At 41.6% G+C, this 27,081-nt stretch overlaps 1 protein-coding gene and 1 long non-coding RNA gene across 2 annotated transcripts; both read right to left on the reverse strand.

Annotated features, from left to right (window-relative positions):
• Positions 1–398: 398 nt before the first annotated feature.
• On the reverse strand, positions 399–26,872 carry SNX31 (sorting nexin 31). The gene is given in 16 exon segments (XM_057400568.1): positions 399–565; positions 1,516–1,551; positions 1,553–1,576; positions 2,614–2,691; positions 4,526–4,621; positions 5,100–5,303; positions 5,916–6,011; positions 6,543–6,612; positions 8,405–8,492; positions 10,135–10,207; positions 11,791–11,814; positions 13,640–13,750; positions 21,318–21,382; positions 22,455–22,562; positions 25,339–25,354; positions 26,723–26,872. Coding segments are annotated over 16 exon segments (1,263 nt in total). The 5' UTR covers positions 26,801–26,872; the 3' UTR covers positions 399–469.
• On the reverse strand, positions 25,626–26,636 carry LOC130594574 (uncharacterized). Its single transcript, XR_008971118.1, has 3 exons — positions 26,591–26,636; positions 26,227–26,370; positions 25,626–25,790 (listed from the first exon to the last, which is right to left on the reverse strand). It is a non-coding gene; the product is annotated as an uncharacterized LOC130594574 (long non-coding RNA).
• Positions 26,873–27,081: the final 209 nt, after the last annotated feature.

Consider the following 27,081-nt stretch of genomic DNA (forward strand, 5'->3'; position numbering starts at 1 on the left):
TCACATCAGCACCACATTCCAGAAAGGAACGACTGGCCCCGATAAGAGGGATGATTGTAGGAAATCCTTTTCCACTCATTAGGAATGCCTTTTCCAGACAAATGTCTAGGTGGCAACAGCCTGCTCAGCCATCACCCTAACCCCGATACTCAAAGAAACATAACTGATAGGTAAATATTTTTTCCTTCTCTAATAGCACCATTTCTAATTAGCCCTCCCCTTTCTGCTCCAACATTTTCAGTATGGGGGGAAAAAAGCCAAAAAAGTATCCATGTAAGACATCTCCAAGTTCTCAGTACCTTTTCAAACTGGTTCAGTAGAGTTGTAAATACTACAAAGGACTCTGCAAAGGCAAGGAATTACACTGAAGATTGCGGAAATTTTTTTTGCCCTTAGAGTTCAAAGTTTCAACTACAGCTTTATTATTCCCAGACAATTAATTTTGAAAGAAAAAATCCAAAATAAATTATTACAGGTCCTCTTCTCCTATTTTCTCAAATACACAGTCATCTTCATTTGGCCTAACCAAAAATCTTTTCCTTGATATAAAACCCAAATGAACTACCTGCAGTGAAACAATAGTTAAAGAGTATATGTATTTCAGTAATTATAGGCAAATACAAAATTAAGCTAGGAAGTCTGACATGATACTGTTAAGGAGCAGTGATTGATCTCTCTAAGAGATACTTGAGAGAACAGATTTTATTTTCCCTGCTGGAATAGGACAAAAGAACAGTTGTTTCTGCTCTTAAGGCGTATTGCAGTGTACTACGTGTGGTGCAGATTGAATGGCAGTTCCAAATGTGGTAACACATCATAGAATCGTATTGTAGAATGCTTTGGGTTGGAAGGGACCTTAAAGATCATCTAATTCCAGCCCCTCTGCCACAGGCAGGGACACCTTCCACTAGATCAGGTTGCTCCAAACCTCATCCAACCTGGTATTGAACACTGCCAGGGATGGGGCATCATCAGCTTCTCTGGACAGCCTGTTCCCATGCCTCACCATCCTTACACTTAAAAACTTCTTCCTAATATTTAATCTACCCTCTTTGTAGGAGTACAGTGATAATAACAGATCAGCATAACAGCTGATAAATTATTGTTTGAATAGACAATCCAGTGCAGCAGTCAGATTTCGTAGGAAAATCAAGATCAATCCACATGCATAAACAATCCCAGTGTGGAATCCAAGTACATCAACTACATCAGGGGTTGCATATATACTGTATATACTCTCTTTAACCTCAAGTGTCTCATTCAGAAACACCTTCAAACAGCAATAAAATGAAGCAAGTTGTCATTAAACCCAAACCAAAATTTTTTCATTCAGGCATGTTTCTTGCCCTCTTCTTTCTCCATAAGTTCAAGCTTAGCTTCTTTTGCTGCCTGAAGAAGTTCATATTAAATTTATTAGGAGTCTCCCTAACCAGAAAAACAGAGGTTGGGCTAAACAGCACTAGCAAGCACTACACGCAGTATTTACATCTTGGAGACAATTTCTCACTCACTAACCTGCTTTTGTTGGATGCTGGATTTCTTACTATTTAATCATGCATTCAGGCATCTTCATCTCCTAAACAGATTGAAAAATTTAAGTTTACAATAAGATTGAATGCTCCCCCAACTACTGTAATAAATTACACTGAGCAAAGCAGCATTCAGTTAAACCCAGCAGAAAGTGTAGGAAATGAACTAGCATAGTTAACTTTCTCGTAATTCTGTTTTAGTCCAAGCTAATCAAGTCCAAGCAATGCTAGCAACAGCTGAATATTAAAGTAATGAATGGTCATCTTCATAATTAAATGTTTACTGTACTTCCACTACAAATAAACTGGGAGAGGTCAAATCTATTCCAAAATTAAAATTGGTCTTTTCTTCTGAATCATTTACAGTTTAAAACTATGAAATAACACGCTGTTCACTGCCTCATTGCTCACTGTAATCAGCATGGGTCTAGAAGATCACACATGTTCCTTCCCTTTTTTCTCTTCAGAAGTTTTCAGTTAGCAGACATTCAAAATCTTTAGATAGCACAAGGTTAAACAAAGCCATTATTAATGCTGGAAATTATTTCTTCAAATAACAAGTATCTAAACATTTTCATCCTTAAAGGCTACACAAAAGATAGCAGAAGTATTTTAGCTACAAACCTGAATTTCATTTAATTAACACTTCTATTTAAACCCAAAATGTTTCTCAGTGTGAATGTCACAGATCTCAAATTGGTCTAACATTGCAGCAGATGGAGCAAGCAAGTGAAGTGGGGGAAAAATGCAGAAGCCAGAAATGGATACAACAGGGTAGTGCAGAACATATGAAAATTATGCCACAGATATCCTTTATCATACACAGCAAAAATTTAAGTCAAGGAGGGAAGGCGAAACAGATTATTAAATCTCTGATGATAGTATTTTAAATGTTAAAGGTGGTTTATTTCTGTAAAACTGACCAAAGATGTACTTTTTAGTCAATTCATTCTCTACTGAAATGTTGGAACATGTAAGATCCTTTTTCTCTGGGACTTCTCTCAGCACATTTGAAAGAATGTTAGAGTAGCAGGCTTATTTCTTTTAAATACAAATTCTGACACCAACAAACACACATGCTCACCGTTTCTTGGCTTTCTTTGGCTGCCTTTATCATCTGCTCTGATACCATTTTCTTCAAGCAGCTACTGAGCAAAAAGGCCTAAAGAGGATAAACGGATAAACCACAGAACATTCTGATTTCTTCTATTAAAAGATGTACTCAACTCTTCCATTTGTCCTCCACCAGAAAACTGCAGTCCCCAATACTTCCCTGAGTCAGTTAATTTTACTCTGTGCTTAGCATCCTCACAGTGCACCAGATTTGCTGCAGTTGCTTAAAGCCCAGCCTCAGCATGACTAACCCTCACAGCAATGCTCAGACTCGAGAATAAGAATTTTTATGACTGGCTTTGTAAGGCAAGTTATTCTCTCTAGTTGTTTGTGGCTCCTACCTTAAAGGCTGCTAAATTAAACCAAGGACTAAGTAAGGTTAATCAAAAGCATCAAGACCACTTCAACAAATGAAGCAAGCTGGAGTTCACAGGCACTCGGCACTGTCAAAAATCAAAGGCCTGGTGGTTACGTGAGAAGGCTGCAGCTGTTTGTAGACCATCTCAGACTCACATCTTGCATACCTAATACGAACAGAGCAGTATGCACTCATCCAACATATTGGGTACCTAACAAAGGCACCTCAGAGAGGAGTGGTGGTGTTCTTAGCTCCTTAGGCTGTCTGATAAGCCTGTACAACTCGTTGGGATACTGCAGCCCAAGTTAAGTTCTGAATTTCACTCTGAATTGCACCTCACTGTTTACTCTCCAAAAAGCAGCATCTCAGGTAGGGTATCAAGCACCAAAAGATGAATTGAAGACAAAACATTCTACAACATCAGTGATGAAGGGGGGAACCATCTCTGTTTAAGCTCCAAATCATCCAGTCATGCCATTTTCTGCAGTGGGCTCTTGCATCAAACCCTTCTTTCTTCCACATAGAAGCATATTTCTGGCCTTTAGCTCTTCCTCACACTTCTGAGCAAAATGGGACACAGGGTTGCTAATCAACATGTCAGGGCATCAAGCACAACCCTAATGGATTTCACAGAGAATTTATACTGAATTAAGTTGGTTTGGGGTTGTTTTTTCTCTCCAGCAGCAAAGAAATTAGAAAGCTTACTGCTTATGGCTCATGCTCTCATAAAACCTAAGTGTGGAAGGAAAATAACACTTACTAAATAGCTGTGTGAACTACATCATCACCCTGGAATTAAGAAGTCATGTGTGATAAATTAAGCATTTTGGCTTTACTTGAAAAATCCTTTCTGCTGCTGGGTTGGTCTCAGAAGCAAGAAAGAGAAGCAGTTTACTTGAATAGCAGGCTATGCACTTTTTATAGAAGCTCTGTACCTAAACTGAGACTGGTGCTGTCTTTGATATCGCAGAGTCTGGATTATTTGCTAGGCAGCATAACCACAGATGGATGACTTGAATTCCTGGATATCTTTAAAGAGCTGCCTGAAAAGTAGGAGGACTGGCACCCTATAAAATCTTATTTAAGAATTATTTATATGTAAAATAAAATATACTTACAATGCCATATATTCACACCCTCCATTAACCTGTGTTAACATGGCATATTTATACTTGAACAATAAGATTTTTGTGTAAAATGGGAGCCCTTGACCTTAGGTAGGTCTGACCAATTAATGATTTTGGATACTTACTGAGACCAGTATATAAATGGCTCCTGTCCGCACTTCATCCCAGGCTTGCTGCTGATTGCTAGACATTTCTCTTCAATGGAAAACAAAAATTCTCCTCCTCTTACACTAGGAACTCAAACGCTTTCTCCCACATAACTCTGTCACCAGGCTAACCTGCTTGAAAGCATCACTGCTGCTCTCTGGTAGAGATAGATCAGCCACTTCTGAAGATGCCTTATGGCTGAAGATGATACATTTTAATCTGATCCTACCCTAAAAGGACTGGGAACTGACCTGTTTTGTGTACAAAATTATCCACTGCCATGTGCCCGAGTCATTGTACTCAAATCTAACCTCCAGAGTGTCTTCTTCACCATCCTTTGTAGCACTCTGTAAAACAAAACCAAAACCATCCAATGGACAGAAGAAACTACTAAAAGCAACATCAAGGTGTTCAGCCTTAAATCAGAATTAATCAATTAGGTTCATTTTATATAGCATATAAATAAAGCAGGGTGCAAGTGGGAGGTAGGACAATGGGGTCTTTAGAAGTCTAAAGATGGCTAAAGCAGTTTTGCTCCCATGCAAAACTCTCTTGACAACTCTAACTTCAACAGGAAAGCAAAGTGGCAGATACAGTATAACATGGAATACCACAGAAGGGAGAAATATAGCAGAGTAAGCTTAGATGGTTACTGCTATAAAGGCTGCTAAGGGAGTATGTTTCAGAACAGGTTTGGAGGGGAATATGGGCAAGTGAAAGGGATTTAAAACAGACCACCCCTTCTCCCCAGATCTGCCCTTCCCTGTCTACCTTAGTTTTATGAAGAAAAAATGAATTCAGATACAGAATCGGTGAAGTACTTACAAGAAAAGTAACCTGCCAGCTTCTTAACCTGTTGATTTTAAAGCTGACCTCTTTGGTCTGGTTAGTAGGAAGTTTTATGCAGCAGTGAATCTCATTATTGCCGACAACGATGTCAGCTGAACAGCCTTCTTCTGGATAGTCACAAATGCAAGGATCAATCCCTACGCATCCATAGAACTGCATTTCTCAAATCAGCTCCAGGAACTGCACCAAAAAGACAGAACTGAAATGATTTTCTGTAAAGACAAGTGAAATCTAGTGACTTATAAAGACAAATCTTTCAGAGTCCTAACACTTTCTCCTGGGAGGACATAGATTCACCACAGTATGTCGGTGCTTGATTCAGAGAATAGTACTCACGGTCCAGACTTGGAAACTTCATTTCTACACACACACACATTGAATACAATGAGTTGAGTCTTTTGGATGCTTATGAGATATGATGATAGGAAGACAAAAAACTAACCAGTAAGAACTATGAGAACAGTAGTCCCAGCACTCTGAATTTCCATCTGATGTCCTAATCTGTATGACAAAACTTTGCACCTGAGTTCAGCAAATAAAAAATAGCATTCACAGTCAAAAACTTCCTGCTAACCTTCATGATCCAAGGAATTCTGTTCAGTTATTTTAAAATGCTAGCAGGGATGGTAACCTCCTTTCCTATTGGTGGCTCAGTATCTGACCAGGATATGGGAGACCTGGCTCTCTAGCTCAAACCACTCCACAAAACCGCGCTCTATTTTTAAAGTCACATCATTGCTTCAAAACCCACCCCTTTCATCTGTTTATGTTATTTTTAGGATAACATTTTACCTTTACTTTGTTTGCCTTTTTTTTTTGTAGGAATCCAAGTTCCTGCATCTGCTCTTCTGTTGGTTTAACCCAATTCCTCTCAACTTCCTGGATTGCCTTAAGAGAGTTTTTTAAAATAGCCAAAGAAGTCAACAAAAACGTATTTCCTTTTGCGCACAAACATTTAGAAACACACACAGAGGGCTTTTTTTAAACAAGGCCTTTGATTTTAGGTCAAGTTCACTCCACACTATTCTTTCCTCCTGAATTAACAGTTTCCAAAGCTAGTACAGTTCAACACACCTACAGTTCAGAAATCAAATGCTCTCACAGCACAGCAGAGTGCCTACATATTACAGATACAGATACATCCGTATACACTTGAAAACAGAGGAGACAAATACCTAAATATCCTAAATGTGTCTTTTTTTATTCAATACTTTTCCCATGCACAAAACATAGATGAGTTAGAATCTCTAGCACATGATTTTGGAGGGGAAAAGGAATATGATCAACCACAGCTACACCCAGCACTTAGAAAAGCACAACAAAGCAGTGCTAAACAGGAACCATTTACAAACATTTCAAGAAATATTAATATTGGAAAGATAGATAGCTTTCAAAATTACAAACACCTTTCAGCTTTACCTGCATATATAGCAAATTCAGTGAAGCTGTACAATCCATCAGCAGTGTGTCAAGAGAAGAATCCATATACCTTTTCCAAGCAAACGGGAAAAAAGAAAAGTAATAAAATATGTAGATATGCTTCTAAGCATGGCATTGTGATTTTTCAGATAAATATGATGGGAGCACAACCTGGAAAGATCCCATTACTTACCAGATTAACAAAACAAAAACCAGTTATGCCTCTGAAGTGTGTACTATGCTTATTCTTTATACACTGTAGCAGAATGGAAATAAACTGAAGTCTGGTGATCCAGTCTCTCCACCTTGATTTTGGTGGTACCAAACATAACAGCTGCAGTTTAGAACTAAAACTTCCCTCTTCCTTTGCTCAAGCAGCTCAAGGTTTGTCTACATAAAAGTTGGTAAGACTCTCAGAGCATCCAGTGCCATGCTGCAGTGCTGACATACAAGACCGTCCACCAGCCAGCTGCAATACCAGCTACTGTAGAATTGCTGTAGTACAGCAACAAAGCAAGTTAAATACTCAGTTATCCAAGTGCCATGCTGCAACAGTTAGTAGCTTGAGCTGTCTTCTGGAAGACAGCTTAGGTAAGTCTACATGACAGAATGAATACAGCAGGCCAGCTGCATTACATTGAGCAGGTAATACACTTCCTGCAGCACACAAACCACCCCAGAGCTGCCATTTCCTACCTCTGTGATTTGCAGCTGCATGAGAGAAGTATCTCCTCCTACAGTCACTTTGTCATGCCTTAGAACCACACAGTTCTTTTATTAGGCTGCTAGGTTTTGCAGTTTGTAAGGGCAGATATAAAGAAACAGAGAAAGCTTTGCAGAGGTCAAGCTCTAGCCCAGTAGATCTAAACCAGACAAGTTACAAGCATCAAACAAGTTTCTGTTGTTTGATGTTTGCTATCACCAAAAGATATGGTCTGTTCTTCCTCTTCTGTTCCCAATCATGGTTGTTGCTCTAGCACTCATTTGATGCAGCCAATACAACTCACTAAGCATGCAAAAACCTTTTTTTTTCTTCTTCATTGTAGGGAGCAGACCATGCCACAGTCACAGTTGACAGCCATTAGCCTGGCTCAGCTATACTGCCTAACTGCACCCCCAGGGCACTATTTGACAAGCAAGACTTTGGCACCAGATTCCCTGTCCCCGGGGTTTATCCTCACCCACCAGTCAGCATAACTGCTTGCTGCACAGCAAACAAGACTGGGGAACTGACCAGGGCCAAAAATAGGTCGGCAAAACCAAATAAATTTTACAGCCAGCAACTTGTTTTTAGGCCAGGCTAGCTCTCCACTCCAGCTCACCATGTCTGCCACACAGTTCTACCAGCATAACTGAGGAGGAGCCCAAGGTCTGAGCAAATGAAAGGGGAAGAGTGCACTGCTGCTTAAGCCAGGCCACTTACCAAAAGAAATGTTCAAGCTATGGCCTCAGGTATCTTTTGTATTAGCGTATAGAAATGAGCACTTCTGATATAAAATAACCTCTCTCTGCCCAGAGTTGCAGCTTGCAACTCAGAACTTAAAGTTCTTTTCTATATAGTTTACAAGTATATTCCAATTTGTGATCACTGCATTATGCAGGTATAAAAGTTAGGAGGAAAGCAGCCACAAAGTACCTCTCTAGGTTCTGAAAGAATAGAGGGAATAAATAACTAGTTGCAGAAAAGGACACTTTCAGTGATAAAATATAAAACCTGCAGGGCCAGCCAATTTCAGTAACAAATTGGCCTCAGAGAAAAATAGGTAAGTTGCTGAGGCTTAAAGACTTTGTAGCCAAGTTATTCAAGGGATTTGTTCCTCCATTCATGCATCTTGGTAGTTTCTCTTAAGCTTGTTGCTCACCATTTTCTGATCCCAAGCTTACAGTACAACTCCTTCATGCTCTGAAGACTCACATAAGGAAGTTCAAATTCTGCCACTTTTTTCATCACTGGGAAAAGAAGAAAAAACAGAGACAGTCAGTGAAACAGCCCCGCTGCTTTCATTTATCAGTTAGTACTGGTTACCAGTGTGCTTTTGGAGAAGCAGGAAACTTGACAAAATTAAATTCTGGGTAAAGCATGGAGAGAGGTTAGTTATCTTCCTCACTTCGAGTGTAAACTTACATAGCTCTATTACTTACAGAATATCTCTGCTCCCTTAGACTATGGTCTTACAGAATATCCTTTTCTCAGAACACAGCTAAGCAGGATAGATGTTTCTGCATTGAAAAGATGTTGATGCAAGCTCCCAGGACTGGTGTTTTTCTTGAACACCAGAACACCAGACAAGCAGTATAACTAACGTACAGCAAGAAAAGCATGTCACTCTTCAGAAGTCACTACTTTCCTGCTCACTCTTAAAAAGGTCTGAAGGCCCAAACCTGTAACCAATTATTTCTAAGCTAATACCACAATTCAGCAGAACACCTAAACATGTCATTTTAAGCATATAAGCATCAAACATTTTTTGGCAGTGGACTGTGGGTTACATTTGGACCTGATGTATTTGAAAGGAATATTGAAGATGCATTGAAATTTAATTAACTGAAAGACTTTTATCTTATGCTGTGTATCTGATTATATCTCAGTGCAAGGAAAAAATAATTCCATCTGCAACCACAGAAGAGTATATAAATGTGTTATATCCAGAGACATGAGACACAGTAATAGCCAGTGATTCTGTATACTCAGAGATACCTTTCACAGACAGAGAGAAAGGGGCAGGGGAACAACATATCAAATAGACACAAGAATAAAGTTCCTATGCCACTGAGTAAGCCTGATTTTACTACTGGACCTTCATCTAGAAAAGGTTCAGAAGAGCATTAACACCTTTATACCAATGAGAAGAAAAAAGGCTAAATGACTTGTTAAGGCCACACAGAGAGGCTGCAAAGCCAAACTTTTCTCCAGTCAAAAAACAAACACTGTGTTCACTTCCCTGATGTGACCCGAGCCTATCCCATCCCAGGTCTGGATCCAGCCTCATCCACACAGCTGCCCACAGGGGAAACAGGACATCAACAGACCAATGAGGACAGAAAAGCTCCTTCACACTGACCACGGAGACTCACAAAACTGAGATATAGCTTGCTCAGTGCCCTCGTGGTTAAACTTACATTTCTGTCAGTTAAGAAAGGAAACATGTCATAATACAAAGGAAAGTAAGCCACAGACATTGTTTAGAAATATAACAAAAGAGTTTCCTGTCCCATTGTTAAACTCAGCATGTGATCTGTAAATTAAGAACTGTTTCATGTAGGTATGGCCATCTGATTAAATACCTACCGAGAAGATACACCCAATAGTTCCCATGTGGTAAAAGTTGCTACATGTTGCGTAAACCAAAAGGAACATGATACTTGTATGTGAAGGTCTCACCCCTGTACCACACAATGTACTGCCATACTTCGCTCCCCACTACCACTCTTTCCAAGCTACGTGGAGAGAGGAATGGAGGGGGTTTATCAGACAGGGTGGGTCTTTCAGCCTGAGCAGGCTCATACAAGCTCTGTTCAGACTCCAGGTTCAGTCACTTCAGACAACACAACATCTAAGGGAGGGCTGGTTTAAGCACAATGTAAAACTTACCAGAGAGCACTCCATTGTCATGATCTTGAAAGAAAAATAAGCTAAAATACTTCATTAATTCTCTTGATAGCCCCTATCTCAAATAATGTAACCTTTAAAAACAAAGATCAGGAACTTAGCTACCCATTAGCAGGAATATGTTAGAAAGTATTGAACATTTTTTTCATTATGTCCCATTTAATTGCCTGTTTAAAAGCAAATATAACCACTCCTGTATTGCAGCATTTGAGTTTGTGAGGAGTTTCAAACTTAAAAAAGGAGTTTCTAAGTTTCAAAAAAACATAAAAATGTAACAAACCAGAAAATGTTTACTGCTCTGCTATGCATTTAAGTATCCTCTACCACAAGGCATCTGCCATGTTCTTCCAAATCTTTTATTCCTAAATCCTCACATCGTGTTGTACAGTGAGCACTGTGTGCTATGAGCTAACAACATTGCTCAGGAAAATTACAAATATGTATGTTTACAGGATGTGTGCATCTTCTGAGCTGATAGAGTCCTCTGTTTTTCTAGGAAATATCTAAGACCCCTGCCTATTTATTGAAAGCACTGGTCTTACTTGCAGGATTCTACAATTCTGCAAGAGGGCTTCTGACAAGAGCAGACTTGAGGTCCATTGAGCTTTCATTATTGCATACAGAGGAAAAATTCTACCCAGCTTGACATCTGGATTTGTTTTAGCTTGCTCTGCCCTCTCAGAGGATATGAAGCAGCAGCAACAGAAGATGAACTTATTTGCAGGACCAGCTGCAGAATGGGTTAATGGAGACAGAAAAATCAGGCAGAGGTGAGCACAGAAACTGCTAAATCAGATGGGGGCAATTGTCTTGTTCTGGTTTAGGTCCTGAAAAATCAAAGCATAAGTCAAAGCAGCCGTAACCTAAAAGAGCACAGTGCCATCAGAGCATTCCTAAATCCTGCAGTGACCATAATCTCCCGAGATCTCTCAGGAAAGTGGTGTGGCAGCTGTAAGAAAACTTTCCACCCCCAAGAATACTCCTGCCATAGCTCATGTGGCAGATTGTGCAACCTGATGGAGGAGTCATGCTGTGGTCAAAGAAGCTGGACTTTCTTTGAGCATAAGGTGGAAATACAGGTTTTCAGTCTTCTTCCAAAGGGTGACCATCCCAAACCACTTCTATGTGGTAGCATTGTAAATTCAATCATCTCCACAGTTCAGAAGGGTTTTCTTCAGCTGTATCAGCTGGTTTAAAAAGCAGGCATTTTTTTTTGTGCATGGAAAAAAGTAGACATTGAGCTCAATATAGGTTGGGAAGAACTGTTCCAAGTTAAAGTTGAAGAACACATTCATGAAGTTTTCCTTATACTTGTTAATATGAGGGCTGTTACCAGAGAGGGCAGCAGAGCATAAAAATCACTTGCCTCACACTCAGTTCAGACACCAAATATAACGGGAAGAGAGTTACAGAAGTTCAAAAAGTATAAAAGACATAAAAGTGAGTATTAGCAGCACCATCTTCCATTCTTTCTGCCTCTGTGCTAAGAAGTCCCCTTTGTACCAAAATACTAAGGACACTGGATGGCATTTCCCAGGAATGTCAAACACACATCTTTCATTCAGTAGGATTTTGACTTATTTTATTTCTCGGATCAAAAAACAAGCTGGTATATGCTGCCTGAGCACCAGGATGTTAGGGAATGTCCATTGCAAAATCTACCTGCACTGCAAAAAAGACAGTCAGTGTAGCAGCACATATACAACCACAGGAGTTAAATAGTGCTTAGAAGTTCTATCATCTCAACCTTAAGGTCTTCTTAAGGAAGAAATGGTGTCTGCGGTATTTAACATGCCATTGTTTCTTTACTGCACCACATAAACATTAGGTGTCTATAAATGCAATAGACAAAGCAACATACAACACCACTGCCCGGCTTGGAAGTTATCTGGATCCACTGCAAGCTAACAAGTTAATCAAGCCCAAATTATTACTATTTTTTAAAGTATATTAGCAAATCCTTTCCTTACTTAAGGTCCCTAAGCAAGTCTCTTATCTAAAAGATGTCTCCTTACTTCTTCCAATCTATTATACTGCTCTCCCCCAAAATCAAAATTCCTAACTTCCTGCAATCCCCAACACTTTTTGCCTTCAGCATTTCCCACACCACAAGTCTCCTGTTGCAGGGTCTAAGGCCAACTCTGACACCTTCCCATGGAAGAACCAGTCCTAGCATTGCCTCAGGTGATGCAAACCCCAGGGCAGAACAAAGCCAGCAAGGGGTTACCTTGTGTTATCCAACTCATGGTAACTGTGCACAGATACTGCGTGTATCTGACATGGCCAGACCATGCCAGCTTGATGGAGGAAAGCAAACACATGTTCAGCTTGCTGGTACCTATGGCCAGCTGAGAACTACCTCCACAAACTCAGACTGCAAAGGCACAGCAGAAATACAGCATACAGTTTCCTGCATGATGAGAGGAAATTTCAAATTCCCATAAAAAATGAGCTCCCATCTGGCAGGTGTATGCTTTGTTATTGCTGTAAAGATTAGGAAATTGAAGCAACCAAGGCAGAGACTTCAGCCTTGCTTGTGCACACACACATGCAAATACACAAAACATGCAGAGTCACCACTGCTCCCCCTCTCCTGGCATATGAAGGGAGTCCCATCTGAAAGTTTCAGATGCAAGCCAACCAGTTGTATAAACAACGTTTGGTTGCTCCTGGTTTCAAAATGCAACTAGCAAGTGTTTACTGTATGTATTACAACAGCTGTTACGGACATCCCACAGCCACAGTACTTGAACTGCACCAACAGGAAGTCCCACAGTTTCACAGCAAACATCAGGGGAGGGTTACCAAGCATTGGAACAGGCTCCACAGGGAAGTGGTGGAGTTCACCATCCCTAGAGGTATTTAAAAAGACGTGTAGATGTCATGGGGGATATGGTCTAGTGGTAGATTTGGCAGTGCTGGGTTAACGGTTGGACTAGATCTTTTCCAACCTAAATGATTCTGTGACACAAAACAAGTAAAGGAGAAGTATGCAGAAAAACACAACATATCAGTTGCACACCAAGTTCTAACAGCAGCGCGCCAGCCAGGACATAAGTCAAGACTAGACCATCATTTCTTAAGGTCCTTTCCAACCCTAAGTGTTCTATGATTCTATGGTGCTATGTTTAGCACTTTCATTATGCCAAGCCAAAAGGAAGAGTTAATTAAGAGTGTGCCCCTATATGAAATAGTATATCTTTTCTATCATGTATGAAGGAAATCTGAATTTGACAACCAAATGCCATAGAAGCAGAGGGTGTGTAACATTAAGATGAGGCAAATTACAGACAAGTTCAAGAACCAAAACCGCTCATAACAAAATGAGCAATGCCTCCCACCCCAATAAACCCCCCCAAAAAACACAAAAGATTTTTTTGAATGTCTTCAAATAGGGTCTTTTATAACTTCCTGACCGAAATTATCTTCTTTTTTCCCCCCACTTCTCAGAAATGGAAGTTTCAACATAATTCTAGAAACCCATTACCTCTAATATTCTTTCTGCAGTGTCCAGTGTCTGGATCTCAAGTCTATTATTGCTGCCATCAGCGAGGTAAACATCCAAAAAGGCTCTCTTGGTTTGGATCTTAAATGTATCCTGTTAGGTAGAAACAAAACACTGTTTAATTGCTTTTCATATTGCTGGAGCTCTTTTGAAGATGCTGATGCTCCATTTCCCTATTTACGCAAGTAAAATAAACAATTCAGATTACTGTTTAGTAAACACCCAAACATATGCAGAACTGCAAGTGGGAAGATACTGCAGAATTAGAGGAAAGTCACTTTGAAGTTAAGCTGAGCACAAGTTAGTGTCTCAGCAGCTGTAGGAATGATGCAGTCACTGTCCTAGGAAGTAGAGACTCCAAAAAGAGGAGGTGGATAAGCAGCTGCATGCAAGTATTCAAAGCCACAATCTTGCCAAAAGGTAAAAAATGCACCCCTGTACCTATAAATAGGAAAATCTCTAGTGAGAATAACGAAGCTATGGTATCTTAACAGAGACACTGCTACTGTGCAGTGCCAGTGCTCAAGATTCAAAGCCACCACAAATGGAGAGGGTATAAGAAGAAACCTGAAAGTGTTTAGGTCATGAGAAAAAAGCTCTCAAGTAAGTGACCTCAGAGAAATGTCATATGTCTAGACATAATAAAGGGGTGATTTGCAATCTGGAAAACTGAAGTACAGAAGCCAGATCCATGGCCTGTCATTTGATCATAGATGCAGTCAGACTAGAAGTAAAGCATGCATTTCTAACAGTGAGGCAGTGCACAGGAATGGGGTATTTTCCACTGGGTTTATATCAAGATTTTATTTCTCTAAAAGATTTTCCTGAACTCAAACTCAGAAAGCCCCATGCCTTGCTATGTATAAGAAATCAGTTTCTTTTTTCAAGAGAATGGAGATTAGTTTGAGAATTCCCTTGGGGATGCTTCTGGACGAGGCAACAGAAACTCATCACTGCAGCTCCTCTTCCTGTTAACTGCTCTGTACCAGAGGACAGCAATGGTCTTCCTGGCATTTTAAGTCATTAAGGTGAGGTACTTCCCTTGCGACAAATAGTGGAGGAAAATGCTGCAATTCTACATACTGCATGCAACATTAATTTTTAATTTCTTGTATCCACCTAGCCTGGTGGAAGGTATGGGAGTACTTAAAAAGATCTGGGAGCCCTTAGGTTTCAAGTACTCTCAGGATCTTGCTGCAGAGTCTTCATGGTGCCTGCATATAGGAGCATCTCCTGACTCCACCATCAACAAGAGCAGGGTGGCAAGGCTGACATTTATGCTGGGTACTCCACTGCCGCTCTTTGGCTGCCCTGGAGAACATAGTAGGATGGATCACCATATCTGGTGCTTACCTGAGTACTTTACCACTTTCCTGAAGTGGGAAGGAGCAGACACTTCTTACAAATGCCTTTGGCACACATATTTCGGCATGAAACATTTCACAGGCGATAAATAAAGATGTATGTGAAACTCAGAACAAACATGGGATGCAAACAGCAGAATGAGGTAAAGACACGTAGCTCATCACCGACTCTTGACAAAGAGCAAGCAGATCACTATATAGCATGTTTACTACCCAGGCCTCAGCAGTACTGGGTGAAGGTGAGGGCAAAGGCTCACACACCTCAGTAAGCACTTCTGAGTGTGGGCTGATAATGTGGAAGCTCCCATAGGGAAAGCACATAGAAGACTTCATGCACCTGCTTCTGCCAGATCCTCACTGCTGCTACTGTAGCTTTCACAGGCTGGGTATAGGCCACCTCATCCACTGTGGCAGCCCAGAGTCAAAGACATAAAGGTCACTTTACCCTTCTGCCACACCAAGGGAGTCACATGTCGCAGCATCCTACCCTGCTGACTACCTCAGTGTTCAGCAATCATGAGAGGAAGAAAAAGGGCACTTTCAAGCCACTTCCTAATAGTTTGAGTTCTCCAAGAACACGGTGGAACCTAACAGTAGGCAGATTAATTTGAAGATCTACAAGAAAGAATGTGTTAGAAAAAAGAAAATCTCAGTCCCATCTACAATGGTCACATTAAATATCACTGTTTAATATGCAATCCAGTGGTTTAGACAGTCTTTTAAAAAACTGCTTTGTTTACCTTATTTGACTCTTGAACTACAGGCACAGCTTCATTTCATGGTCTTGGGGATAAATTCCCTACTTTCTTATCTCCAACTTTTGATCACTGGTCTCTTACTATGGCTATGACATAGCAATTCAAAAATAAGAATTAAACTGTTGGGTTTGGGGATTTTGTTCCCACTTTACCACATGCTTCTGCACAGAAGACAGAACTGTCTATGCCAGAAGCTCCACACATTGTTCAGTGTTATAAATATTTGTGTTTAGCCTCTTATCAGCAAAGTATTGTTGAGACCAAAAAAATTTACTTACAGAAAAATGAAAGGAGGAAACAGTGCAGGCTGTAAGGCAGAAGACAGTATTAAGTGAAGAAATACAAATAGACACGAGAATCCAGAATAAGTTTAGTAGAAATACAAAGGGAAGAGCATTTATCAGCATTAGCAATAATCCATTTAGTAAGTGCCCATGGCAATCCCAATCACTTCCACCACAGACACAAAAACACTCTTGAAAGGAATTTGCAGCAGTGAGTCAGAGAAGTTCAGATCTTCTCGAAGGCTGCTGTTTAGGTTTTGGAAAAAGTAAGTAAGAGTCACTGTCTCATCTACTCAAAGCAGGCACCAACACAACGCCCACACCACCACCACCACCCTGCCCCCATGTTTTGCCAACAAGTTCAGCAGTACTTTCCACATTTCTTACCCTACTGCTCCTGAAATTCAGGGAATGTGCCATGTAACTAGAATTGGACACTTTCTTGCACTGCTTCTTTGAATCTTCCCTTCATGATGCTACTATCCTGCAGTAGAATCTCCTGTAACATCCAGAACTGCTGCCTACTCCCCACTTGCTGGCTCCTGTAGCTTGAAGCAGAGCTCAGTCATTAACATAGGAATACAGAATAACATAGAGGTGGTGAGGGGTTTCCTGTGTGTTTTGGTTTTGGTGAAAAGAACAAATTCTTTTAACAAACAAAATAAAAACCTCAAATGAATTAAAAACTGCAAATAAAGGAACCAAAAGGAATATCTATTACACAGTTCTCCACTGGCAACTACATCTTTCCTCACAGTTTTCCATTAGAAAACTTAAGTGATTTTGTTTTAACAGAAGTCAATGCCAACCTGAACCCTCAGCAAACTCTCAAGGGATTTGTTGCTCAGCTAAGAAGAGTGTGCCGTAAAAGGAGAAAGGGTGAGAACGGAGGCCCTTATTACAACATGGTTGAAAAGAACAGCAGGTCAGGGCACTGAACTGAATCTTAACATAGAAAAATAAACCAGACATCCTTGAATTAAAATTCTTCAGAGTTTTCTATGCCAGAAACCTCCCCCCCCAGCCAGAACACAAGAAATGGGAACTTTGCACATGAAATTCAGATTTCAGGCCAGCTGTACTTTTAAAATAGAAGTTAATAAATAAGAAACCCAACCTGGTTTGATATGAGGAAATAACATTCTTAGAGCAGTGCTTAAATTGTAGCTATTCAGCCTGACTCCTGTTTGTGTACATACACATCCAAACACATTTGTGAGTTACAGGATTGTTAAACATGCATTCCTCCACTGCCTGCACAATGCCCAGTGTGTTGCAAGGGCAGAGAAGAAGGAGCTGCATCATCAGAGACATGGTCTCTGTCCAACAAAATGCAACCCATGATCAGACCGACTTTGATTCCTGGCAACACCTGCAGATTTCTGGCTTGCATTTTACCTACACTTTCAATAGTACACACACCACAGCTCTCATGTTATTCGGTCCTTGACCTCATGCTTGCTTTTCAGAAGGAAAAGCACATTACAGAGTCCTTTGATGAAGGACTACATAAGAACTCTGCTTTTTGCCTGTTATCAGGCACTGGTTCGCACTATTTGTTCAAGTTCTCAGAAATTTCTCATCTGTCCTTTCACCAACACCTGAATCCTTTTGCACATGCTAAAAGCTGCTGTACTGGAAAAGGTCAGCCTGCTATATCACTGACTTGAAACCTCTGCTGCTGCAAGAATAAGTGTCTCAATTTTATTCATAAATGCATAATGACTGACTGTCCTCACAGCTACATCCCAAAGAAACCACCTTATTCCATGGGTGCCTAATACAGAGACATACCATGATCTTGAATTCCATTCAAGGATATAGTGGACTTCCATTAAAAGGAGACTGTTAGGGTTGCATGTAACTGCTCATACTGTCTTTCTCCTGATGAAAAAGAAGACACAACACAGCCACAAAAGTCACATCTTGTTAATGACTTCTTGCAAGAACTGTGCCATTTGTCTTTAGGGGCTGCAGGTAGCAGGGCATATACTGAAGCGTGGTCACTGGCCAAGTCTGCAGAGTTTGGAAGAGTGGAGGTGCAGGAGAGTTATGGGTTCAGTTGTTCAACTCCACTACATACCATTGGAAATATTCCAGCAATGCTCATTCTGAGCAAAGCATCCATTGTGCCAAGCTGCTTCCCCATGTGTCAGGAGTCCTCCTGTCCCCTGACAACTCCTCCCATGAAACTAGGTTGCTGAGGAAACAGCCAGAGCATGCCTGTTATAAGGAGCAAACCATAACAACCTATGCAAGAGGTATAGGTGTTGCTGGGCCAAAAGAGGGGCTTGGAAAGCAGGGTTAACCTGCATGGCTTTGTACCCACTTGAAAAGTTTGCCTTGTTAGATATGATACAGGGGGCAGCATGATGTTGAGGGCAGATACAAAAGAGTCATATTCACTACTGTCAGGCAGATGCAGTAAAGCCATGATCCTTGCGCAGCCTTCCCGCTCCAGTGAGCGCTCATCTCTGCACAGCCGTCACATTCAGAAGAAAAACACAGGACAAGGACCAAAAGGGTCTCAAATTCAGTTTGATTTTCTTTTGCATCTTCTATTTCAGTCAGTGACATACACAAATCTCTTCAGTGAGAAGCTTAAATACTGCCTGTTTTAAGACAAGCCAAGAAAACAAACCAAGCACTAGTAGGCTACCTGAGAGAACAGCTCTACTCTCTCTCATAATGAAAGATAGAAGTGAAGGTGAAAACAAATCAGTGGTAGAATTTTTAGGAAAAAACCCTAGCTTAGCAATCTTATCCCTCTCAATCTACTAAAACTTTTCTATTACAAAAGCTGGTTTTACCTTCAGACAGATCTGTGCTCAATAAATAGCTGTGGTGGCAGAAGAGTGGCCAACTGCTTCCTGTTCATCACCACCTGCAGTGTGGTTCCTTTGTCACTTCTCCTACATTAGCTGGCAGGTTGCTTGTACAGGTGTGCACTAACTTGTTTCAGGTAGCCAAGACTGCCTAATAAAAGCCGGTCCATGCCACTGACAGAAAAGGAGCATGCTATTTCATCACTTTAATGATGCTTTGTTCTTGAATCTTTCATTAATCATCCCTCTTGCAATGTAACATAAACAAGAGCAAGTTTGGGGTAATGCCTGGTTTCAACATGAAGTAGCAGTAACACTGAAACCCTCGTAAGCAACATGCAGCACTTGGCATCCTACAACACATCTGCAACATCTGCAACATCTTCAACAACATCTTCAACAATGAATAAGGAAAGAGCAATACCAAGGTGCTTTAAAGATGAACTTCACTCCATGTCTTCAATGCTGTCACAGAAGTTTCATCACTCTGCCATGAACACATCTCACAAGTCCCAGTATACTGATAAATACTGGAACATGCACACCAAAGCCAGTCTGTTGAGCGAGATTCTTCAAAAGCCAAAATGAATACTTATTCAACCACCAGTTACACCAATTAAAGGCACCATGCACAGCTAATGACAGTGGATGCGCTTCTGTCTCTCACAGAATTATTTGATCTCTCTTAGGAGTTTGTTCTTTGCCATAATGAAAGACCACATAAAGCACTACTGCTATTTGTATTAGGAAGCAGTAATTTACGTATGCACAACCCTTTTTAGTTTAAATTGTTAACAAATAAAAGCTGGAGAACTCCTGTCTTTGCCAAGCAGTAAGCCTAAACATCATGTATGAAACTCCATTGTATTACGGAACAGAAATTTGGGGTAATTTTATGTCTTGAGAATGTACTAACCTTGCACTAACATTTAAGGTATAATTTAGTGCCTACCTTGAACTCTACAAAATAACTGATTGCTTTTGGCAGCACAGTCGTCACATGCCTTAATAAGCACAAATACATAGATAACCTATAAATCAAGTATTACACATGTACTTATCAAGTCACCCCTCCTCACCAAAAGGGCCTATAGTACAGAAAATCCTAAATATACAACATCATTTCTGATGGGGTGTTGAGAGAAATCTACTGGCATGCCAAAAGACATCTTTAAACACTGCAAATATGCATTTTGAGGAGTTATTTCCTGCCAGAATGTTGCCAAAAATAAAGCAATTGGCAGTGTTTGAAGGCAAATTGCAGGCATTCCCGATGGATTTAACTTTCTTTAGCAGACCTGTTATCAGTCTCATCAAAAGTAATTAAGACTCAGCAGTAATTGCTGGGAGTCATCCATAGGGCTATAGCTGGCACTGGATCAGAACTAAAGAGAGACTACTCCTCACAAAAGAAATCACAAAAGAAATCTGAAAGGGACTTTTAATTCACTGTCTTGAGCATTTTAGTAGGTCTGAATTTAAAAGACTGCAAATAAACTGTCTTTTTGTCTACAAAGTACATAGGCAAAACCTTTCTAGAGTTTGTTAGGAATACTTAATTTCCTAAGTGTTTCTGAACTTCCTTTAATCATACATAGCAAGCAAAGAGCTCTCAAGTCACAAACCTCTTACATGCTCCTTCAAAACATTTCCTCTCTCCAGAATAACTCACCACAAGTGGGGTTACAGCAGCACCAGAAGCATGCCAAGCACTTCCCAGAAAAGTAAGCAGCATCCCATCCTTGAAAATACTGTTGGAGTCATACTGCACCCACCTGCTCCAAACCACCACCATCCTCATAAGAACAACAGCAGCTGGAGAGGTGGTAAGGGAGAAAAAGAGAAATACAGCACCTTGCAGTAGTCAGACACAAGCAAGAGCTATCCAAGCCTGCCAAGGATCATACATGTCATGGAGCACATGAAAATGGATTTGCAAGAGTTATCTAGGTTGCACCAGCCCAAATACAATGCCAGATTCTGCCCATCACTACAGTTGCAAGAAAAGAGAACATGACATTTTCACAGCAGTCATCAATACACTTATCAGTCCAAAGCACTGACACTACCAAAAAGCATTTACAGCTGCAAAATCCAAGCATGTGTGTAATCCTCCTATTGAGCTCTCACAAAGACTCTTCTGGGAACGGTTTAGATTCATCAGATACACCACAGGATATAAAACCAAAGCAAACAGTTCTTTCCATGTGAGAAAGAAGTTCATATATGGACAAAACAATAATACCATTATTATTATTGCCACCCAGGCTTCACAGAGAGCACTCTGTCATCGGAGCTCACTGCTTTACAAGACAGAGAAATACTCTAAGAACACAAGGAAGATAGCAAAGGAAGCCTTGAACTCAGGAGGTAGGATATTTCAACTCTTTCATATAACAAACTATTTGTCTGAAAAATTCAAAACTTGCCTGCCGTAGCTTTCAAAAAAACCCTCTGAAGACATCACTATTGGTAATATTTGAATTCAAAGTAACTGAAAAACAAGAGGAAAACAGGGAGGGAGGAAGCCAAGCTTAGCCAAAAGATGGCTAATGTCTAAAAAGTTGTATATATGACTGCTGGTTAAACTACTTAGCCTTTGGTTTCTGGCACAGCTACCTTTACTAGCCTGCTGTTAAATCATTGAAGCTATGACAGGTGCAAAACACATGTAGTGTTGCTATTCTCCCAAAGCAAAACTACAGGAAGGTGCTTGGCCACATAAATCCATGGTCATTCTGGGCCTCTAATGCCAAAAGTAACTGTTGAATACTTAAGCGAGAAAGATCAAATAATCAGCAAGTTTTAAAGACTAATCTTAAGGTTTTGTTTTGTAAATCCTGGCCCAAAGTATTTGAGGCCAGAGGCTACAAAACCTCTTCAAGCTCATCCCTTCACACACTCTTCTTTTGAGGTAGTTGAATATTTTTATTTAGTTAATTTCCTGGCTTATATGAATCTCCTGAGATGCATTCTAAGATCCTGCAAACCTAGTTTATAAAACAACACATTCTGCCTGAGATTTTTCTACAACCTCATTATAATTATGACAAGTCAACCTGGAAACTCTTAAAGGGAAGACTTGATACAGAGCCCAGTTCCATATTACGTTTCCACCAGTCCAAGTGCCTGCCTTTTTTTGCCTTCCTCTTTTACCCACCAGCCACGAGTTCTCACACCCAGCCCAATGTCAGCTTTGGCAGCTGTGAAGCAGCAGAGATGCTTAGCTCAGCTCACTGATCTGGAAGAACAGTTGAAAGTCAGACCACAGGCTGTCACTGAAAGGCTAAAGTGAATTAAGTTTAGTGTGAAACTGCACCTTTACATTTTGGGAAAGCTGCAGAAAGGCAGCTTCTTCAGAAATAAGAGAAATAAGATATGCTGCTGTTCTACAAGCAGTAAACCAGACAGGACAGGGCTGCAACATCTAGTCCCAGCCTTTTAGACACAGCCTTACTCAACAGAGAATAGAAGGTAAAGCACCCTGCAGTCACAATTAGAGACACATCCTCAAAGGTTTTAGCCTTCTGTATGAAAGGTGATCAGGTTGGTCTAGCCAAGCTTACCATTCTGAAGGTACTGCTCCAGTTGAGATCATCTCCCATCTGCCATTGAATTGGTCATTGCCAGGTAAAACCTTAGAGGAAAAGCAGGCACAGCCAGCCAAAGGAAAGCTACAGATCAGTGAAGAAACAGTCACAGTTTCCAAGGAATTTTCAATGCTCTCTTGTTTTGACAGTGAGACACGATGACCTACAAAGGGCACAGGGTACCCACCCAGCACCTCCCTGGGGGCCATCAGGGACCACAGCAAGGGCAAAGCTTTTGCCTGGGCAACCACCAGAAGCAGCCCAACTGAGCAGCCTCTTTTGACAGGTTTCTCATTTTCAGTCTTACCACCTCTGATCTCCTGTTCCGAGACAGAAAAGTAGCATTGTATTAACCTTATCAGCTAGGTCTTATACACCTCATGGACAAACAAGGTACAGTTAGAGATGTCTTCTTTTCCCAATACGTCCATACAGGATTTCTTTGATCTATATCCACAGAACTACATTTTAAGAGCTGGTGAGTTCTGCCCTTGATTAGTGCTACCTCAGATGCTTTTATTATTTTGTCTGTGAGAGGTAGTAACTTTTATCAGATAATCTAATACTGTCAAAGAAAAAAAAAAAAACAAACCCAAACCACACATACACATAAAACCCCAAACAAACAAAAAACAGAGACTCTTTCAGGAACACAAACTACCTGAAAGTTTGATTCTTGCTCCAGCTGTATTAGCTGGCTAACAAGAGCATGATGTCTTTGTATAAACACTACCACTGCATGTATAACCACACCTGTAAGGACTGGAGAACCACAATTACCTTATGCTAACACAAGCAGTTATAAGATAAATTTGGGCAGTAGTTGGTCACTTGGAAGTGTAAAAATTCTCTGCCATAGGCAAATTATCTCAAGAGAAGGATTAGCTATTTCTTCACCTAAATAAAATCAATATAGCATCTGATCAGGAAAATGAGACTCCTGTAGTTTGCTGAGACATTCCTACTAATTAAATTTTAAGCACCAGTATTCAACTCAGCAATTAGCATCATTAAATCCTGTGAAAAATGACATTTTCCCTCTGGCCCCAGCTGCCCTTGTCTTTCACATTACTTCAGCAACTGAAGCTTGAAGAAAAACCAAAGTTTACTCCTGCAAGAATTAGCAATACGTTTTCCTGCCCATTGGTTAAAACCAGGAGTAAGGCATATTCTGACAGATCCACTTTCCCTACAGTGGCCACACATTGCCAGTTCTGAGTTCTTGTTTATTAGATATGCATGAACCACTCAAGAGATACAGTAGCAAAAAGAGTTAGGTAGCACTACATGCTTTGGTTCTGTGTAAAGCTAAGCGTAATAGCTAAGTATAGAGGGCTTTTAATCTCCAAAGTCCTTCATGTATGTGATCTTCCCCCAGGGACTGAAAAATATTATCTCTGCTCCACAGGCAGGCAAACTGAGGAGATACAGCAAAAAAAAACCTGCCAGAAGTCAGAAAGGCAGAGCTACACTGACAACAAGGAGGTCCCTTCTCTTCCCTCTGTGTTCAGGCCATGCCTCACCTACACAGAGTGGTACCATCTGTTATCATCTGTTTGCACAAGCTGAGACTCTGGCCTACTTAGAGTAAAATAAACTAAAATGAATTTATCTCAGTGACAACTGCTTGGTCAGTTTCCTGAACCACAGTTGTGTGTCCCCAAGATTTGGGCTACAAAGAAAAGAAACTTCTCCCACCAATTAAAGAAAACTACCTGTCAACTAAGTGTGTATTTGTGTACAGTGCTGAAAGTCCACCAGACTATCAGCAACCAGCATGGAATTTCATTCTAGCAGAATGAAACTGGACAGCATTTGTCTTCACAAACTCAATCTACATTACAAATGCAAGTCATCAATGCTATACCTGGTGGTGCCAGGTGCCTGCTGCCCTGCCACATGAAAGCCACAATAAGAGATGGATCCCCTACCCAAAACCTGCTGCTGACCTTCCCTCTTCTTCCCCCTTCAAGGCTTTAGGTTTCTTTCTGCAACCTAAAGCCACCCCACAGAAAAAACATATCTCAGCCCCAAGCACTGCCATTTTCTCTTAGCTGGACCTACCTGACCAGGCAGCTATCCAGATCCATCAGTGCTGCATTTCACTCTTAACCCTACATAGGATGCATCCTATTTACTCCCTGTTTGAAATACAGCAGTGAAAGCTTTAAAAATATGCAAGAAATAATCTGTTCCTTTCAGTCCTACAACAGAACATAGATTCATTATTATGATATTTGTTTAGAGATCAGCTGCCAAACTAAAAAGCCAAACTAAAAAGTACAGTTGTGCAAGAATCTGTCCACAAGGGAAGCTTATTCCTAATTCTTATCCACCACAGAAATGCTGCATGTGTGGGACACACTGATCACGAGGCTTGAATTACTGTATCCTGGAGTTTAAGACTTCTTTATGTGTGCATTTCTCTACCTTAACAAAATATTTAAAGCAAAATAAGCAGAACAGGATGTAATGATTATAGACAAGCATCTCGCATAAGGATAGAGAAGGCAATTAAGGGACAGCAGTGTAGTTGTAAGCTTCAAGACAGAGTATGGCAGTTGCCAACAGCAGGAATGAAGCAATTAAAAATAAAAATCACCTAACAAGTTGTAAAGCCCAGCAAGGGGCAAACTGTTAGTAACACAGTATGCAGGGAAGGAGAAGATTTTGCTGAGCGTGTTAATGAAGTTAAACTCTTGAGCAAGAAACCGTAAGCCTTGAAGAAAAAGCATGCAAATACATAAGCTGGTTTATTAGCTCAGATATGTTATCCAAAATGCTCCATTAACCAAAGCAAAATATTACAGTGAGAGCTCCCACAGGGAAAAGAATTGCAGAGTTTGGGGCACAAAAGCACACCTCAGCAAACACAGCTTCCCGTAGCAACCCTGCTGCTGACTCAGCTGTTTTCTAGCTTTGCAGCTTCAACTGCTTGTTCAGTCACACAGAGTTGGGAGAGATGGATCCATCTCCATCTGGAGTTACCTGGCTGGCTGTAAGAACTGCTCCACAGTGGTTCTATCATTGCAACTGAGAGCACAGAGAGAAGGCTGCCAAGAGAAGGAGCACCTACTTAACCCACTACCACGAGGAGTATTAATCAAACAGGGGCCTAAAATAGGGTTGTCAAAATAAAATGTAAAATAAGGCTGCTCAGCAAGGACGACCCACACTGACAGAAGAGCTGGGAGAGATCTTGTGTGGAGCCAAGGACTGGTGAAGGCCAGAGAGATCAGGCTAGCAAAGAGAAGGCTGGCAGCCATTCTGCTTCCATGAAAAAGCTCAAATCACATGCTCCCTTTTATCATCCTAAAAAAAAAATGAAACAGAGGATAGAGGGGAAAGGGACAGAGGCAACTCAACAAGAAACAAAACAAAAGCAGAAATAAACAGGCAGGGTCACTCTGAAATACTCCACATTATTTCCTAACGCCCACTGTTCCTTTGAATACTCCAGGCCTGTGATCCAGCTGTTTTGTAATTGCCTTTGGGGAAAGGGTCACTCCTGAGGTATCCACTTAGGCAATTCAGGCCAAAGGATCCAACACTCAGTTAACTCCTGCATTGTCCAAAACACCCTGCCTTGACTGTGCAGCTTGCACGGACCGACCTCTACACACTTAGACTTGTTCACAGGGTTAAAGTCCTCTTACAGGAGTGCAGTTGCACCTCTCTCCCAGAGCCCAAGGAAAAGAGGCATTTGGAGCCCACAACTTGGCCAGTGCATCCCACTAAGCCAGCTTACCGTACCCTTCTGTCACATCTCTTGGCTTTCTTTGGATTTGCCTCTCATTTGTTGCTGGATTTCACCCTGCAGACACGAGTGCCACGCAAGCAGAAGCTCTGCCTTTCTAACAGCCCATCACTGAGGGGACCAGGCATATGCTCCCTGCGAGATCAGCATGAAGGAAACTTTAACAACACGCATTTGGGCGGAAACAACTCGCCGTCCTCATCCCACACTGGGTCTGCGAGGGCAAGGAGAGCCCCTCCTGCCCTGCAGCCCTCACGGGGCGCGGCCTGACGCAGATCCCGCTGGTCCCCCTCAGGCTGCCCCGCCGAGGCTTTCCGGGGTGCCCCTCTTCCCGCCATCCCCCGGCCGGCCTCACCCGCGCTTCCCACCGGCGGAGCTGGCTGTACCGCGCCTTGCCGAGCAGGAAGCCCTGCAGACACACCGAGTACACCTGCAAGCACACCGCGCCCGGCCCGAACCACCCCGCCGCCAGCTCCACTCCCCGCGCCCCCCCACGCCTGTCCCGCAGCTCCTCGGCGGCAGCGATGCTGAAGTGCAGCTTCATGGCGGGGCCCAGCCGGGCCATCCCCTCGCGGCTGCGGCGGGGCTGAGGGAGACACCGGGCGGCGCGGGTAGGAGCTGCCGCGGCGCCAGGAGGCGCTGCAACAGCGCGGGCGCTGAGACGGAACGGTCCTTGAGGCGCTATCTCGGCGGCGGCTTTTAATTAACATCCCTCCGGGAAAGGTTAATTAACACCCTCCGAAACAGGGGCCTGTGGTGGGGTGGTTCCGCGGCAGAGCCTTGGTAGGGTGATGGGGGAAGCGAATGGCCTGCAGGGAAAGGGGGCTGGAAGGGCAGCAGGGGTGA

Source organism: Pezoporus wallicus, unplaced genomic scaffold (genome assembly GCF_028554395.1).
Source record: "Pezoporus wallicus isolate ANWC-B61680 ecotype Strahan unplaced genomic scaffold, APGP_CSIRO_Pwel_v1 contig_7985, whole genome shotgun sequence".
In the NCBI taxonomy this organism is placed as follows: Eukaryota; Metazoa; Chordata; class Aves; order Psittaciformes; family Psittacidae; genus Pezoporus; species Pezoporus wallicus.